This window comes from Vipera berus (assembly GCF_964194415.1).
Source record: "Vipera berus genome assembly, chromosome: 1".
In the NCBI taxonomy this organism is placed as follows: domain Eukaryota; kingdom Metazoa; phylum Chordata; class Lepidosauria; order Squamata; family Viperidae; genus Vipera; species Vipera berus.
The window spans coordinates 50825370-50841085 of record NC_138202.1 but is presented as its reverse complement, the minus strand read 5'-3'; the positions used below and the strand labels follow the sequence as shown (position 1 = coordinate 50841085).

The 15716-nt window shown below is 39.3% G+C and overlaps 2 protein-coding genes across 2 annotated transcripts in view; one reads left to right on the top strand and one right to left on the bottom strand.

Moving 5' to 3' along the window:
• Positions 1-6180, bottom strand: part of ALKBH1 (alkB homolog 1, histone H2A dioxygenase) — a 22214-nt gene extending 16034 nt beyond the window's left edge. The window contains exons 1-3 of the mRNA XM_081313650.1: positions 5978-6180; positions 1610-1718; positions 1249-1411 (exon numbers count right to left, since the gene is read on the bottom strand). Coding sequence (XP_081169776.1) covers positions 1249-1411; positions 1610-1718; positions 5978-6094 — 389 coding nt within the window. The 5' untranslated portion in view covers positions 6095-6180. The remainder of the gene's footprint in view (positions 1-1248; positions 1412-1609; positions 1719-5977) is intronic.
• The window catches only part of SLIRP (SRA stem-loop interacting RNA binding protein), a 10867-nt gene continuing 1262 nt past the window's right edge, over positions 6112-15716 (top strand). Inside the window, exons 1-2 of the mRNA XM_081313651.1 lie at positions 6112-6277; positions 8426-8484. Coding sequence (XP_081169777.1) covers positions 6205-6277; positions 8426-8484 — 132 coding nt within the window. The 5' untranslated portion in view covers positions 6112-6204. The remainder of the gene's footprint in view (positions 6278-8425; positions 8485-15716) is intronic.

The window sequence follows — 15716 nt, the reverse complement described above, 5'->3', positions numbered from 1 at the left end:
AAGAAGGATAGTTTAGGAACAATGACATATCGATTACTGTGGATAGGATTCAGCTGAAGCCTGTTCTTCCCATCCAAACTCTTACAGTTTCCAGAGATTCAGGCAGAACCTTGACAATTTCACTTGGATGGCTGGGGCAGAGATACAGAAATGAGTATATCAGCATACTGGTGTTGATGTTCTCTGATCCAGTGGAAAACCTCTTCCAGTGGATTCATGTAGATTTTAAAAATCAGAGTATGTAACATCTGAAGTACCTCAGAAAACAAGGGTCTAGCTAGCACTAGACTTATCTCACTACCACTGTTGACTGGAACTAGTGATTTATCCAGGACTACTGGTGACTGATGAGTGTGGGGCATGAAATTCCTGGTGGAGTCTGCTCTCTGACTGCCAGAGATTTGCTGGGGAGCAAACTTTACCTTCTGTAATTGTGCCCATTGCCGGATTAGAAGGATCTGCTCATGATTATTCATGATTTAGTTACCTCTCAATTGGATTTTGGAATACACTCTACATGAGGCTACCCTTGAACACTATCAGGAAACTTGGTTCAGAATGCAGTGGCTCAGGTAGTTTAAGGGTGTTTCACAAAACATATCTACTTTATGAGTTACACTGGCTCCCCACAGAGTTCCAGGTGCAATTTTTCAATATTAAAAATATTAAATAGGAGGAAGAAAGAATAGTAGATATATTTATGCCTTGAGATGGGCAACCATACAGACAGTCATTGCTTACTAAATCCTCATTTAATGACCATTCTAAGTTACTATGGGGTAAAGCCTTTGTGACCAATCCTCAATTTACAACTGTTGCAGCATCCTGTGATCACCTGATCGTCATTTGTGTGCTGCACAAGAGGTTTACAATCAGCAGAGTACATGAAGAAATAGAAATCATAAGTCATTGTCATATGATGTCTCATTTACAATTATGGTGATTTGCTTAACAACTGAATGTGAAATAATGGGTTATAAGTCTGTTATCATCCCACAAGAACTTTGGACATAATATAGAATTAGAAAATTGGCAAAGATTATGGGAAAGAAATGCTAAATTAATGAAAGTGGTGGCTTACAAAGAAAACTTATACAAAATGTTTTACAGATGGCATCTTACACTGGTGAGATTAGTGAAAATGTTGAAAAATATATCAAATAAGTGTTGGAAAAGTAAACAAAAACCAGGTACTTATTATCATATCTTACCAAATATGTTATGAGATAACTCAGAGATAGGACTTACCGAAGCTGAAATTTACTCTTCTCCCAGATATCAGTAATTTCCTCAGAAGACATATGCATATCCAAATTACACACATTAGGTTTCTGGGTATATTTCTTTAGACATTGCTTCACCCAATGGCACTGAGAGCCCGGAAGAAAGGGATTATTAATATATATGAATCCTAGATAAAAAATAAAAATGGGTGAAAAAGAAAAAATATAGATGTGGCCTGACTCGGATATTTAACTTATGAACACTGAAAAAACCAGAAACGTAAGTATTATAACATGTCTCTTCCAAAAATGTTGCATACATTATCATTTGCTCTAGTGACTAAATTTAGATTTCATGTATGCTGAGATATCCCAAATATGCTCACCTGGATAATTATCTAGACCATAAGCTTTCCACTGGGTAACTGGATGTAATCCTGCTCTGTAGGCATCTTGATCACTTACTGAGGTTAACTTCAGAGGACAGCTGACTACCTAGTTAAAAAAAAAATCTTGAATATCAGATACCCAGAAAGATATTCATAGATTCTTATTGAAAAGTAAAAGTAAAAAGAAGTAAAAGAAACCAGAAGTAAATACTACCAACTCTACCCATTCCTCAGAAGGGTAAAGGAATGTAGCAATAATTTTGATGAAGAAAAGATCAAGCCTTTAAGTAAAGTGAAATGGCAACTGAATCTGGGAAAATGGAAAGCATGAGAAAAAAATTCAAAATAACTTGTCTTGATTCTGTTTGATGTAAAATGAGACAAAGAGAAACTCTTGACAGCCTGTCAAAATTCTATTATAATTTACAAAGGTTAAATAGTATTCCTGGAATCTTTGTGGTATCTATTTCTAGACCTGATTTCACAACCATGAAATTAACCTTATATTTGTATGTATATTTGTATTAAAATGTATCAAAGAACCCCAGTTTGGTACAGAAGTTAAAGCACCAGGCTAGAAATTGGAACATTGTGAGTTCTAATCACAGCTGGGTGACCATGGCCAGGCACTGTATCAGCCTTAAAAAGAAGGCAATGGCAAACCACTTCCAAAATCTTGCCAGGAAGACTGCAGGGACTTTGTATAGGCCAGGGGTGTCAAAGTGCCAGCCCACGGGGTGAATGCATCATAGTGAAACCGTGCCCACCCCATTGCCGGCAATGGCAAAAAAAGTCACGACACATTGCGACACGTCATGTGATGTTGCGAATTTGACACCCCTGGTATAGGCAGTCACCAGGAGTCAACAGTAACAAAGATGAATACTTTATTTAAAATATCTTAAATGTCCCAGTAACGCATGATTATTTGGATTCTGAATGCTTGTAAACCACATATATTTAAACATACAATATATGCTGATTTTTAGCTTTTCAAAAGCGATGTAACGATATGAAAATGGTCAAGTACCAGAAAATAAATAGTACTTAATTAGGAACTATGAAGAAGTTCATTACATTTTATTCCTGATTCAATAGTAAGATAATTCAATCTGAAATCACAACGTTCTGACAAATAGCTTGCTTTTCTTCCTGCAAATAATTTGATATTTATAATAACTAATAACTCTGGAAATGCTAAAACCAGTAAGCCACAATTTATATCCTGTGATAGACCAGAATTCCACTCTGAATGGGATAATGGATAAACATCCAACTCTTGCAGATACAGGATTTTAATTTAAATTACAAATTATGCTAGAGTATAAATAGGTAATCCTATGATCCAAACAGTTTACTTTCTATGTCAGAAAGTCTCTTGGGAAAATTGTTCCTATACTGCATTCATTACTTTATTAACTGAGGACTAATTCACCTGTCCAAGAACTGGCACAAGTCAGAAAACAATACTTTGTTGTAATTTTAAATATGTTATTGTTAGTTAAATTAAAAGGGATCTTTTGTTATTGAAGACAGGACTTAATCCTTATCAGGCTGCAAATATCTGGTACATGACTGATTTTCTCTTCAACAGATAAATTCTAACTATCTTGAGAAGATAATGGTATCAGGATACAAAAAGAAATATGCAAAAGATTTTTCTTTCTGATAATACCAAACTTGTTTAAAAAAATAAGAACCTGTACATAATTTTACTCAGCTAACTAGTAGGATGCAAAAAAAATTTCATATGGCATCATAGTTTCTACTGTATGTTATGCTCCTATACAATTTCTTTTAGAATTGGTTACTGAACTTTTATCACCTGTTATTAAAAGTCAAAGATCATAAAAGGAAACACATCTTCCTTTTTGGTACATTATGGTACAAGCATAGTATACAAGTCAATGTTTACAATGCAGTAATCTCTCTTCAGACTAAAAATATAACAGTACAAGAATACAATTATCTGGTGTACATTAAAACAAAGTTCTGTTTGATCAGGGTAATATTCATGGTTCGTATTGTCCATCAGAAGGCTAAGATCCCAGCAGTTCTTGAAAGGAATGTGATCATTGTGTTATTTCATCCAACATTAATCAAGTGGATTTTCACTCATTCACTTACAGGTGAAACTCAAAAAATTAGAATATCGTGCAAAAGTTCATTTATTTCAGTAATGCAACTTAAAAGGGGAAACTAATATGAGATAGATTTATTACATGCAAAGCAAGATAGTTCAAGCCGTAATTTGTCATAATTGTGATGATTATGGCTTACAGCTCATGAAAACCCCAAATCCACAATCTCAGAAAATTAAAATATTGTGAAAAGGTGCAATATTCTAGGCTCAAAGTCTCCCACTGTAATCAGCTAACTAAGCCATAACACCTGCAAAGGGTTCCTGAGCCTTTAAATGGTCTCTCAGTCTGATTCAGTAGGAATCACAATCATGGGGAAGACTGCTGACCTGACAGTTGTGCAGAAAACTATCATTGACACTCTCCATAAGGAGGGAAAGCCTCAAAAGGTAATTGCAAAAGAAGTTGGATGTTCCCAAAGTGCTGTATCAAAGCACATTAATAGAAAGTTATGTGGAAGGGAAAAGTGTGGAAGAAAAAGGTGCACAAGCAGCAGGGATGACCGCAGCCTGAAGAGGATTGTCAGGAAAAGGCCATTCAAAAGTGTTGGGGACTTTTACAAGGAGTGGACTGAGGCTGGAGTCAGTACATCAAGAGCCACCACACACAGACGGATCCTGGACATGGGCTTCAAATGTCGTATTCCTCTTGTCAAGCCGCTCCTGAACAACAAACGACGTCAGAAGCGTCTTACCTGGGCTAAAGAAAAACAGACCTGGTCTGTTGCTCAGTGGTCCAAAGTCCTCTTTTCTGATGAGAGCAACTTTTGCATCTCATTTGGAAACCAAGGACCCAGAGTCTGGAGGAAGAATGGAGAGGCACACACTGCAAGATGCTTGAAGTCCAGTGTGAAGTTTCCACAGTCTGTGTTGATTTGGGGAGCCATGTCATCTGCTGGTGTTGGTCCACTGTGCTTCATTAAATCCAGGGTCAACGCAGCCGTCTACCAGATCTGGAGCACTTCATGTTTCCTTCCGCAGACGAGCTTTATGGGGATGCTGACTTCATTTTCCAGCAGGACTTGGCACCTGCCCACACTGCCAAAAGCACCAAAACCTGGTTCAATGACCGTGGGATTACTCTGCTTGATTGGCCAGCAAACTCGCCTGACCTGAATCCCATAGAGAATTTATGGGGCATTGCCAAGAGAAAGATGAGAGACATGAGACCGAACAATGCAGAAGAGCTGAAGGCCGCTACTGAAGCATCCTGGTCTTCCATAACACCTCAGCAGTGCCACAGGCTGATAACTTCCATGCCATGCCACATTGAGGAAGCAATTGCTGCAAAAGGGTCCCAAACCAAGTACTGAGTACATATGCATGCTTATACTTTTCAGAGGTCCGATATTGTCCTATGTACACTCCTTGTTTTATTGATTGCATGTAATATTCTAATTTTCTGAGATTGTGCATTTGGGGTTTTCATGAGCTGTACGCATAATCATCACAATTATGACAAATCACGGCTTGAACTATCTTGCTTTGCATGTAATGAGTCTATCTCATATATTAGTTTCCCCTTTTAAGTTGCATTACTGAAATAAATGAACTTTTGCATGATATTCTAATTTTTCGAGTTTCACCTGTAGATTTCAAAATTTCACTTGCAATCTAGTTTCACAGAACAATGAGGTAAGTTGGACTGACAGGCAGCAGCAACTCGCTGCAAATCACCAACTTTCTGTAGTTGAGGATCGATTAAAATCCGATCTTCCTACTCCCCTAACCGATACGCCATACTACTTTTTTAAAAAAATTATGCCGAGTTTTGAACCAGAGACATAACAGGCAAATGTTATCTGACCAGGATACTTTTAAACATCGTTTATGTTAACTAGAACATGATTTATCCTCAAGGCTGCCACTGTAAGTAGTAAACAATGCTTTACGATTTAGCAGGTTCAAATACGGCCAATACTTTGCTTAACGCTGCACTGGGGAGGAGGGGGGGCTCTTAGACACTGAAAACATGAGGTATCGACTAATTAAAATTGGCCGAGCAAGTCTTTTCGCGCAATAATGTTTCAGTGTCAAATGGAGACCCTCCCCAGATTGTTACTGCTAAGCCTTCACGCCGATATACACACAATCCGCCGAATGACGAAAAACGCGCAGCACGTGCAGGGGAAACGGGGAGGGTCTCTCGAAAGGAAAACCTTCCTGGCAGCAAAGACTGGCAGGTTCCGCCCGGGCGAAGTGCTGGAGGGCTCCCTTCGGCTTACCTGCCGCCCGGCTGGCTTCGAGAAGTCAATCACCCCGGTAGGATCCGACCCCTCCCACCGCCGATAGAAACGAAAGAGGCGACGAAACGCATCTTCTTCCCGCGTGGCCGCCGCCATCTTAACTCAAGGCGTGACCTTGCACGCGCTCCACCGAAGCAGCGGAAACTAGCTTCCCATTGGCTGGAAACCGCCTGAGCCGGACAAGATGGTCCGTCCCTCATTTTAAGATGGCAGCGAGGGGTGTTTCTCGGCGTGTCTTCGAGGTCTTTGTTAGGCGAATACCCTGGAACGTGGAGGAAAGTGAGTGAGGGAAAATGCATTTTCTTATGATGGTTAACGGGGTATTAAGGATTTTCCCTCGCTGGTGGTTTCAGTGACTGAAGCTTTCGTTCTGCCAAAGGGTAGGGTTATATCTCCGAGACATCTCTTAACTGGGCAGAAATTCCAATTTATTTCCTGTGAAGAGGCTGAAGCGGATTTTTCCTACCTTTCTATCTCAGCCGATGTCTTCTTTGCCAATTCCTCTTGCTTTGAGGAGATATTCCGGGTTTTGACTGCGATCACTTGTCTTCTTATCAAGGTGCCTACTAGATGGCGCCAGTCAGGGGAGGATGACGCTGATGAGCCCGTATGGAAATTTTCAGTGTGGTCGTTTGTATACTGTGGCTATGTGGCGAAAATTAATAATAGTAATAATAAAAGGTGATTAATAATAATAGGTGGAAACTAATCAAGGAGAGAAGAAACCTAGAACTAAAGAGAAGTTTCCTAACAGTGAGAACGATTAACCAGTGGAACGATTTGCCTCCAGAATTTGTAGGTGCTCCATCGTTGGAGGCTTTTAAGAAGAGACTGGACACTTACTTGTCTGGAATGATATAGGCTTGAGAAGGGGGTTGGACTAGAAGACCTCCAAGGTCTCTTCTAACTCTGTTATTCTGTTGTTTTTATTATGTTATTAATTGCCCGAAACAAATGAGTTGCCGATATTGTGTAGTTTCCCGTACAGATTGCAAGGTAGAACAGAATTACTGTAGTGTGCTTGTTTTGGTTTTATGTACACTAATTCTGGAATAAATGGACATGATATAAAGATTGGAACTTATATATATCTAGAATAGACAACCAGTGTGCATAGTGATAGTTCATTGTCTTATATGAACCCAGAAGATAGTTTCATTTTATTATTTTTATTTATTTGTTTATTAATTTTTTTATATTATGAGTAAACTGTGGTCTCAAGCAATGGGTTCCATCGTTAATTTGAATTTGAATCTATTTTTTCTTACTGACTGTTGATTATGTTTGCTTTTTTATAAAAAAAATACTTTTTGGCCTTTATCTATTATTGTATGGATAAAGGAGCAAAGTAATCCTTTCTCATTCAGGGACTACATTTAATCTGTGTTTCATTTAAATTAAAATCTGTAATTTTAACCCTTTCTTATAATGTTGATCAGAGAGCTATTATTAGGCAGGTTAAAAATTAATCAAATGTACAATTTTGTGAATTGTAGTTCGGTTATATGTTTTGAGCAATTGGAGGATGTGGTTTCCCCAAAAGCTCATTGCCATTGCTATTTGCTGTGTTGTAGAACTTTCTGAAATTTGAAGCCAAACATTTTGAGCAGCATCAGTTACATTTAGTCACTCATTTCCATCAAATGTGTGTAATGTATTATCCCAAGGGTGGCTAGCCCTGCCCCTCAGTCATTTTCTTAAGCCCACAATAGTTCACCCATTGATTGAGAAATTGGCTCTTAGAAATGTAGTGCATCAAATGATCTATACCAGGGCTTTTCAACCAGTGGTGCATTGGCACCTGGCAGGTGGTACGCAACCATCCTAGGAAAGTGGTAGCGTGGGACGGGAATGGCAGCACCGCACAAGCCTGAGCTAGAGATGGCTGGAGCTGCAGGGCTGTCAGGGCTCAGCAGAAGTGGAATGTTGCAGCATCTCCAGGGTCTTGTGATTTACATTCAGATGCTTGGCAACTGATTCATATTTATGATGGTCAGAGTGTCCCAGGGTCATGTGAAGTGAGCAAAACCTGCTGTAACCACCCAGCAGATGGGGGGGGGAATAAAAACCAAACACACCCCCACCCCTGCTGCCAATCCTCAACAGAAATGCTCACAACAATGAAAACCTCGGACAGGAGGAAGAGCGCCACCACGCAGGCAGGTGTCTTGCTCTGCTGTGGCTTGGGCACTTTTTTCAGTGCCATTGTAGCATCAAACAGTCACTAAGCAAACTGTTGTAAGTTGAGGACTACCTGTATTTCATCACTTTTTTCCTTTTTTTTTTTTTTTTGGTCATCAAGTTTTTGACACCTTGCTAGGCTACTGGTAGTACTCAGATGTTGCCATATACTAAAAGTGGTACAATGGGTGAAAAGATTGAAAAGCCCTGATCTATACTTTACTGACCACATGCTATTTTTTAAAGATGAACTACGAGAATATTTTACTCAATTTGGACCTGTGAAGAAATGCATCCTGCCTTTTGTAAGTATCATGGTCCTTAAATGATTTATCCAATGTAAACATATTCAAATTGTATTTGAACAATAGTATTGTAGGTAAATAAACATAAGTAGATATTTATCAAGGTTTTCTGGCAGTTTCCTCTAACGTTGTCTTTTACAGCAGTGTTTCTTAAAGTGCCTCTCGGGTTCCTGAAATCAAAACTATTTGCAAACTTACCGGTATGTTGAAAAATAATCCAGTATTAAAATCCCATCAAACAACTGTGAGAAGAGGTAACGCCAGTGAATGTGTAACTTTAATTTTTTTAATATGGTAAATATAAATAAATTAACTCATACAAACAAAAGCTTTTTTGGAGTCTTCCATAATTTTTAAAAATTGGAAGGGATCCTGATAGAAAAGAGTTTAAGAAAAGTGCTCTAGGTTATTTTAATGTAAGTGGTTAAAAGTTTGGGAATTCTTTAAAACTCTTTAATCTGGCAGTACTGTGATCTACAATTTGGTGCAAGCCGCATCTGTGGAATGAGGACATCAAGCATATCATGAGTTTATTTGAATACGTTTGAGCCCACATTCACATTATTTAAGGGGAAAAGTATGTGAAATTTTAGTGAGTGGTAGCATCTCCTTTAGTATCAGTGACTCCAATCCCCAGAAGACAAACTCAGGATCCAGAAAGGTCTTGACAAACTTGAACAATGGGCCCTATCCAACAAAATGAGTTTTATTGTGGAGAAAAGCAGTTTTACCTTTAGGTAGGAAAAATCAAAGGTACAAGTACAGATTGGGCAAGACCTGGCTTAAAAACACTAACTGTGAGAGGGACCATGGAGTCCTACTAGACCAGGGGTAGGCAACCTCGGCTCTTTTATGACTCATGGACTTCAACTCCCAGAATTCCTGAGTCAGCTATGCTGACTCAGGAATTCTGGGAGTTGAAGTCCATGAGTCATAAAAGAGCCGAGGTTGCCTACCCCTGTACTAGACAATCACTTAACCATGAGCCAGCAATGTGCAGCAGCAGCCAAAAAAAAGCCAATACAATCCTGGGTTGTATAAACAGGCATAGAATCAAGATCACACGAGTTATTAGTACCACTTTATAAAACCCTGGAAAGACCACAACTGGAATACTGCAGCCAATTTTGGTCACCATATCACAAAAAAGATGTTAAGAGTTTGGAAAAAAATCAGAGAAGAGCAACTAAGATGATCAACGCCCTGGAGACTAATACATACGAAGAACGGCTGCAGGACTTGGGTTTGGCTAATCTAGAGAAGAAATAGGGATGACATGTTAGCAGTATTCCAGTATTTGAGTGGCTGCTACAAAAATAGGGGGTTAGGTTATTGACCAAAGCACCAGAGGGCAGGACAAGAAATGATGGGAAGCAACCTAGAATTAAGGAGAAGCTTCCTGACAGTGAGGACAATTAACCGGTGGAACAGCTTACCTCCAGAAATCATGGGCGCTCCATCACTGGAGATTTTTAAGAAGAGACTAGACAGTCACTTGTTTGAGATGGTATATAGATTCTCCTGCTTGAGCAGGGGGCTGGACTAGAAGACCTCCAAGGTCCCTTACAGCTGTATTCTACTCTATTCTAGTTATCTGTTGATCAGTGCTGCTCAGTAGTTTCAAGATATTTTGACTATTCATTTTTACAGAACTTCTTCAGCTCATTTATATTTTTGAATATATTAACTATTGCAAATTGAGGCCACGAATTCCACCTTAATCTCACTGTCTATAAAAAGTTTTAGTAGCCTACTAGACTATTCAGGCTCCTCTATCTAGTTTGCCAACATGCTTTTGGGATAATATTTCCTTCGTATTCTCCCATGTACATCACTTTTATTCAATGTTTTCCTAACACACAAACAGTAATATTAGATAATTAAAAAGTGGCCTTTAGATCCTTTGCCATTGTGAATGTTTGCAGTTTCCTAGTGTATTGCATGCCTTGCTTTTTAAGTGATTTTGGGTAACTGAAAAAACGGAAAGCTTAGGAATGTTATTGCATTTTCGTACAATCTGTGTAATGATGCAAACCAGAGACTTTGCCAATAGATCTGTAGCCCTTTCTACCTTCATAAGTAGAGACAAGAGGTTTGTAGAGATCTTTTGGTGAGGTATTATTCACTACCATAAAGTTGTGTTAATAGCAAAAATTGGTAGTAACAACCAATTAGTTTAATTTTATGGAGTGGATCCTTCATGTTTCAATTGCATCTGACTGGTTTCTCTTCAGATCGTATAAATCTTTTGCATCTGACTTCTTAAAAGACCTGATTACTCTAGTTAAATTTTCCAGTGAAAGTATTGGCTCAGTTTATTCAGTGGACATGCTGCAGCATTTGTGCTGTTCATTTAACCAGAATTTCTTACCTGAATAATTCTTATTCAAGCACCATGAACATTGTAGGTCAGGGGTCCCCAACCCCGGTCCATGGACCAGTACCGGGCTGCAGCATGCCAGCAACCGGTCCACACAAACAAGCAAAGCCCCATCCGTGGGATGCAGGCAGCACACAAAACCACGCACTCTCCAGTCCGCAGAAAAAATGCTTTCCATGGAACCCGTCCCTGGTGCCCTAAAGGCTGGGGACCTCTGTTGTAGGTCGCAATACTGCAAGCTTATGGATAAAGATTCAAACTTTTCATCACTACTGTACTTTCCATAATTCTGAACCTGCATAGTTTATTTTTAGCCACTTTAGGGATTATGAGGATTGTAGTTTAACATACTTGTAGGACACCAAATTGATGAAGCTAATGCAAGTACATAAATAGATACTTCAGTGGGAAGGTATCAGTGTTTCGTGAGCCTTGGCATATAGTCCTACTGTTCACATGATCACAGAAATGTGTTCAGACAATGCTGGCTCCCTCAGCTGAGCACCCCCCCCCTAGAGTCGGACACAACTGGACAGTCATAATACTGTCCAGTAAAACCTTTACTTTTATCTTTTTAGTTTAACATACTTGTAGGGCAGCAAATTGATGAGGCTAAATTATTTACTTCCCCATTTTCTTAGTAAACATTTTTCTAACTGGGGAGAATAAGTTATTTTTTATAAAGACAAGAAGCTTTGTGTAAAGATAGTGATTATCCTTTTCTGTGGATAATTTCAGTTCTATTTTTTTCAGGTTTTGAACATAAATGTAAGGTATGAGATCCAGGACAAAATTATCATATAAAAATTACCTTCTCTTCCATGATCATAGTGGGAATAATTCAAAGATAAAAACTGTTCATTATCAAGAATGCAATCCTAATGTTTTAATGGGTTATCTTATTTTTTACTGGAATGATTTTGTCATTATTGTAACTTAGGTGTTCTGGAATTAGAAATGCATAAAAATATTTTATACAGATCTTACATTTCACTGTACAAAATAAAGCATAAGTATTAATTTATGATACACGTACTGTTGTAAAGCTGACATCTTTAGCTTTTAGTACTTGGCATACCAATGCTTTTTGTAGTATTACTTGCTACAAATGTACAATGCATGAGAAATTGAACACTTGTTCATCACTGCTTTAAAAGAAAATACACTGTCTTGTTTGGCTTTCTTAGCTGATTGTAGACACGGTTTAGTTATCCTTGAGTAATTTGACTTCCAGTGATTAATACGATAAGTACACATTTGTTTTTTGTTGTTGTTGTTGTTAGTTGCGAAGTCGTGTCCGACCCATCGCGACCCTATGGACAACGTTCCTCCAGGCCTTCCTGTCCTCTGCCATCTTCTGGAGTCCATCTAAGCTCACTCCTACTGCTTCAATGACTCCATCCAGCCACCTCATTCTCTGTCGTCCCCTTCTTCTATTGCCCTCAATCTTTCCCAGCATTAGGCTCTTCTCCAGTGAGTCCTTCCTTCTCATTAGGTGGCCAAAGTATTTGAGTTTTAGCTTCAGGATCTGGCCTTCTAAAGAGCAGTCAGGGCTGATCTCCTCTAGGACTGACCGGTTTGATCGCCTTGCAGTCCAAGGAACTCGCAGGAGTCTTCTCCAGCACCAGAGTTCAAAGGCTTCAATTCTTTGGCGCTCAGCCTTTCTTATGGTCCAGCTTTCACTGCCATACATTGCAACTGGGAAGACCATAGCCTTGACTATACGCACTTTCGTTGACAGGGTGATGTCTCTGCTTTTTAGTGTGCTGTCTAGATTTGTCATGGCTTTCCTCCCGAGGAGCAAGCGTCTTTTAATTTCTTGGCTACAGTCCCCATCTGCAGTGATCTTGGAGCCCAGGAAAATAAAATCTGTCACTACCTCCATTTCTTCCCCATCTATTTGCCAGGAATTGAGAGGGCCAGATGCCATGATCTTGGTTTTCTTAATGTTAAGTTTCAACCCAAGTTTTGCACTCTCCTTCTTCACCCGCAAAAAAGAGGCTCTTTAGTTCTTCTTCACTTTCTGCCATTAGAGTGGTATCATCTGCGTATCTTAGGTTGTTGATATTTCTTCCGGCAATCTTAATTCCAACTTTTGATTCATCTAGCCCTGTCTTTCTCATGATGTGCTCTGCATATAAGTTAAATAGGCAGGGCGACAGTATACAGCCTTGCCGGACTCCTTTCCCAATTTTGAACCAATCAGTGGTTCCGTGTCCAGTTCTCACTGTTGCTTCTTGACCCGCATATAGGTTTCTTAAGAGACAAATAAGATGGTCTGGTACTCCCATCTCTAGATGTTTTTCTGGAACTCCCTAGCTTTCTCCATGATCCAGCGTATGTTGGCAATTTGATCTCTAGTTCCTCTGCCTCTTCGAAATCCTGCCTGTACTTCTGGTAGTTCTCGACCCACATACTGCTGAAGTCTAGCTTGTAGGATTTTAAGCATGACTTTACTAGCATGAGAAATGAGTGCAATGGTGCGATAGTTTGAACATTCTTTGGCACTGCCGTTCTTTGGAATTGGAATGTAAACTGATCTTTTCCAATCCTGTGGCCACTGTTGAGTTTTCCAAATTTGCTGGCAAATTGAGTGTAGCACTTTTACTGCACTGTCTTTTAAGATTTTGAATAGCTCAGCTGGAATACTGTCACCTCCACTAGCTTTGTTGTTGCTCAGCTTTTCTAAGGCCCACTTCACTTCACATTCTAGGATGTCTGGCTCGAGGTCAGTGACCACCTCATTGTGATTATCTGGGACGTTAAGCTCATTCTTGTATAGTTCTTCTGTGTAATTTTTCCACCTCTTCTTAATCTCTTCTGCCTCTGTTAGGTCCCTGCCATTTTGGTCCTTTATCATGCCCATTTTTGCATTAAACATTCCCTTCATCTCTCCAATTTTCTTGAAAAGATCTCTGGTCCTCCCTATTCTATTGTTTTCTTCTATTTCTTTGCACTGTTCATTTAAGAAGGCATTCTTATCTCTTCTAGCTATTCTCTGGAATTCTGCATTCAATTGGGCATATCTTTCTTTTTCTCCCTTGCCTTTCGCTTCCCTCCTTTCCTCAGCTATTTGCAAAGCTTGCTCAGACAGCCATTTTGCTGTCTTGCATTTCTTTTTCTTTGGGATGGTTTTGGTTGCTACCTGTTGTACAATGTCGCGAACCTCTGTCCATAGTTCTTCAGGCACTCTGTCTATCAGATCTAATTCCTTAAATCTATTTGTCACCTCTACTGTATATTCAACAGGTATATGATTTAATTCATATCTGAGTGGCCTAGTGCTTTTCCCTACTTTCTTCAGTTTAATCCTAAACTTTGCAAGGAGAAGCTCATGGTCTGAGCCACAGTCAGCTCCTGGTCTTGTTTTTACTGACTGTATAGAGCTTCTCCATCTTTGGCTGCAGAGCATATAGTCAATCTGATTTCTGTGTTGACCGTCTGGTGATGTCCATGTGTAGAGCCGTCTCTTGGGTTGTTGGAAAAGAGTGTTTGCTATGACCATCGTATTCTCTTGACAAAATTCTATCAGCCTGTGCCCTGCTTCATTTTGTACTCCAAGGCCAAACTTGCCTGTTATTCTAGTTATCTTTTGGCTTCCTACTTTAGCATTCCAATCCCCCATGATGATAAGGACATCATTTTTTGGTGTTAGTTCTATAAGGTGCTGTAGGGCTTCATAGAACCGGTCAATTTCATCCTTTTCAGCACTGGTGGTTGGGGCATAGACTTGGACTACTGTGATATTGAATGGTTTGCCTTGGATTCGAACTGAGATCATTCTGTCATTTTGGGGATTGTATCCCAGTATTGCTTTTCCTACTCTTTTATTGACTATGAAGGCTACTCCATTTCTTCTGAGGGATTCTTGTCCGCAGTAGTATACCTGATGGTCATCTGAATTAAATTCACCCATTCCTGTCCATTTTAGTTCGCTGATACCTAAGATGTCGATGTTCAGTCTTGTCATCTCTTGTTTGACCACGTCCAGCTTTCCTTGATTCATGGATCTTACATTCCAGGTTCCTATGGAGAAAAAATCTTTACAGCATCGGACTTTCCTTTCACCACCAGACACATCCACAGCTGAGCGTCCTTTCGGCTTTGGCCCAGTCGCTTCATTCTTTCTGGCGCTACTAGTACTAGCCCTCTGCTCTTCCCCAGTAGCATATTGGACGCCTTCCAACCTGAGGGGCTCATCTTCCAGCATCATATTGTTTTGCCTTTTGGTACTGTCCATAGGGTTTTCATGGCAAAGATACTGGAGTGGGTTGCCATTTCCTTCTCCAGTGGATCACGTTTTGTCAGAACTCTCGGCTATGACCTGTCCGTCTTGGGTGGCCCTGCACGGCATAGCTCATAGCTTCATTGAATTACGCAAGCCCCTTCGCCACGACAAGGCAGTAATCCATGAAGGGGACATTTGTTTTAAACTCCCCCATAATTAATAGGACTTGGTATGTAATTTCAGGTATTGTGCTGCAAATTATGCATTTTTAACATTTTTTTAAAAAGATTAACAATTATATTACTGTAAGCCATATAGAATCTCTGGAAGTGGAGTAGCACATATACCAACATATATAAACAGTCAAATACATGTTATCTAACTAACATTTTAAAATCCTTTATTATTAATTAACATTGTGTGATCATACACAAAACTATTCAAAAATATGCAGAATTGAATTGGGGGTTACTTGCTGAAAATGCATATATTTTAGTTTTCTGTATCAATAAAAGAAAAAATATCAATACCATTCTCAAATTATTATTCCATGAAACAGTTTCTATCAAATTTGTTGTTGCGTATTGGAAAATGGTTTCTAGTTTACCTGACAGATAATATAAT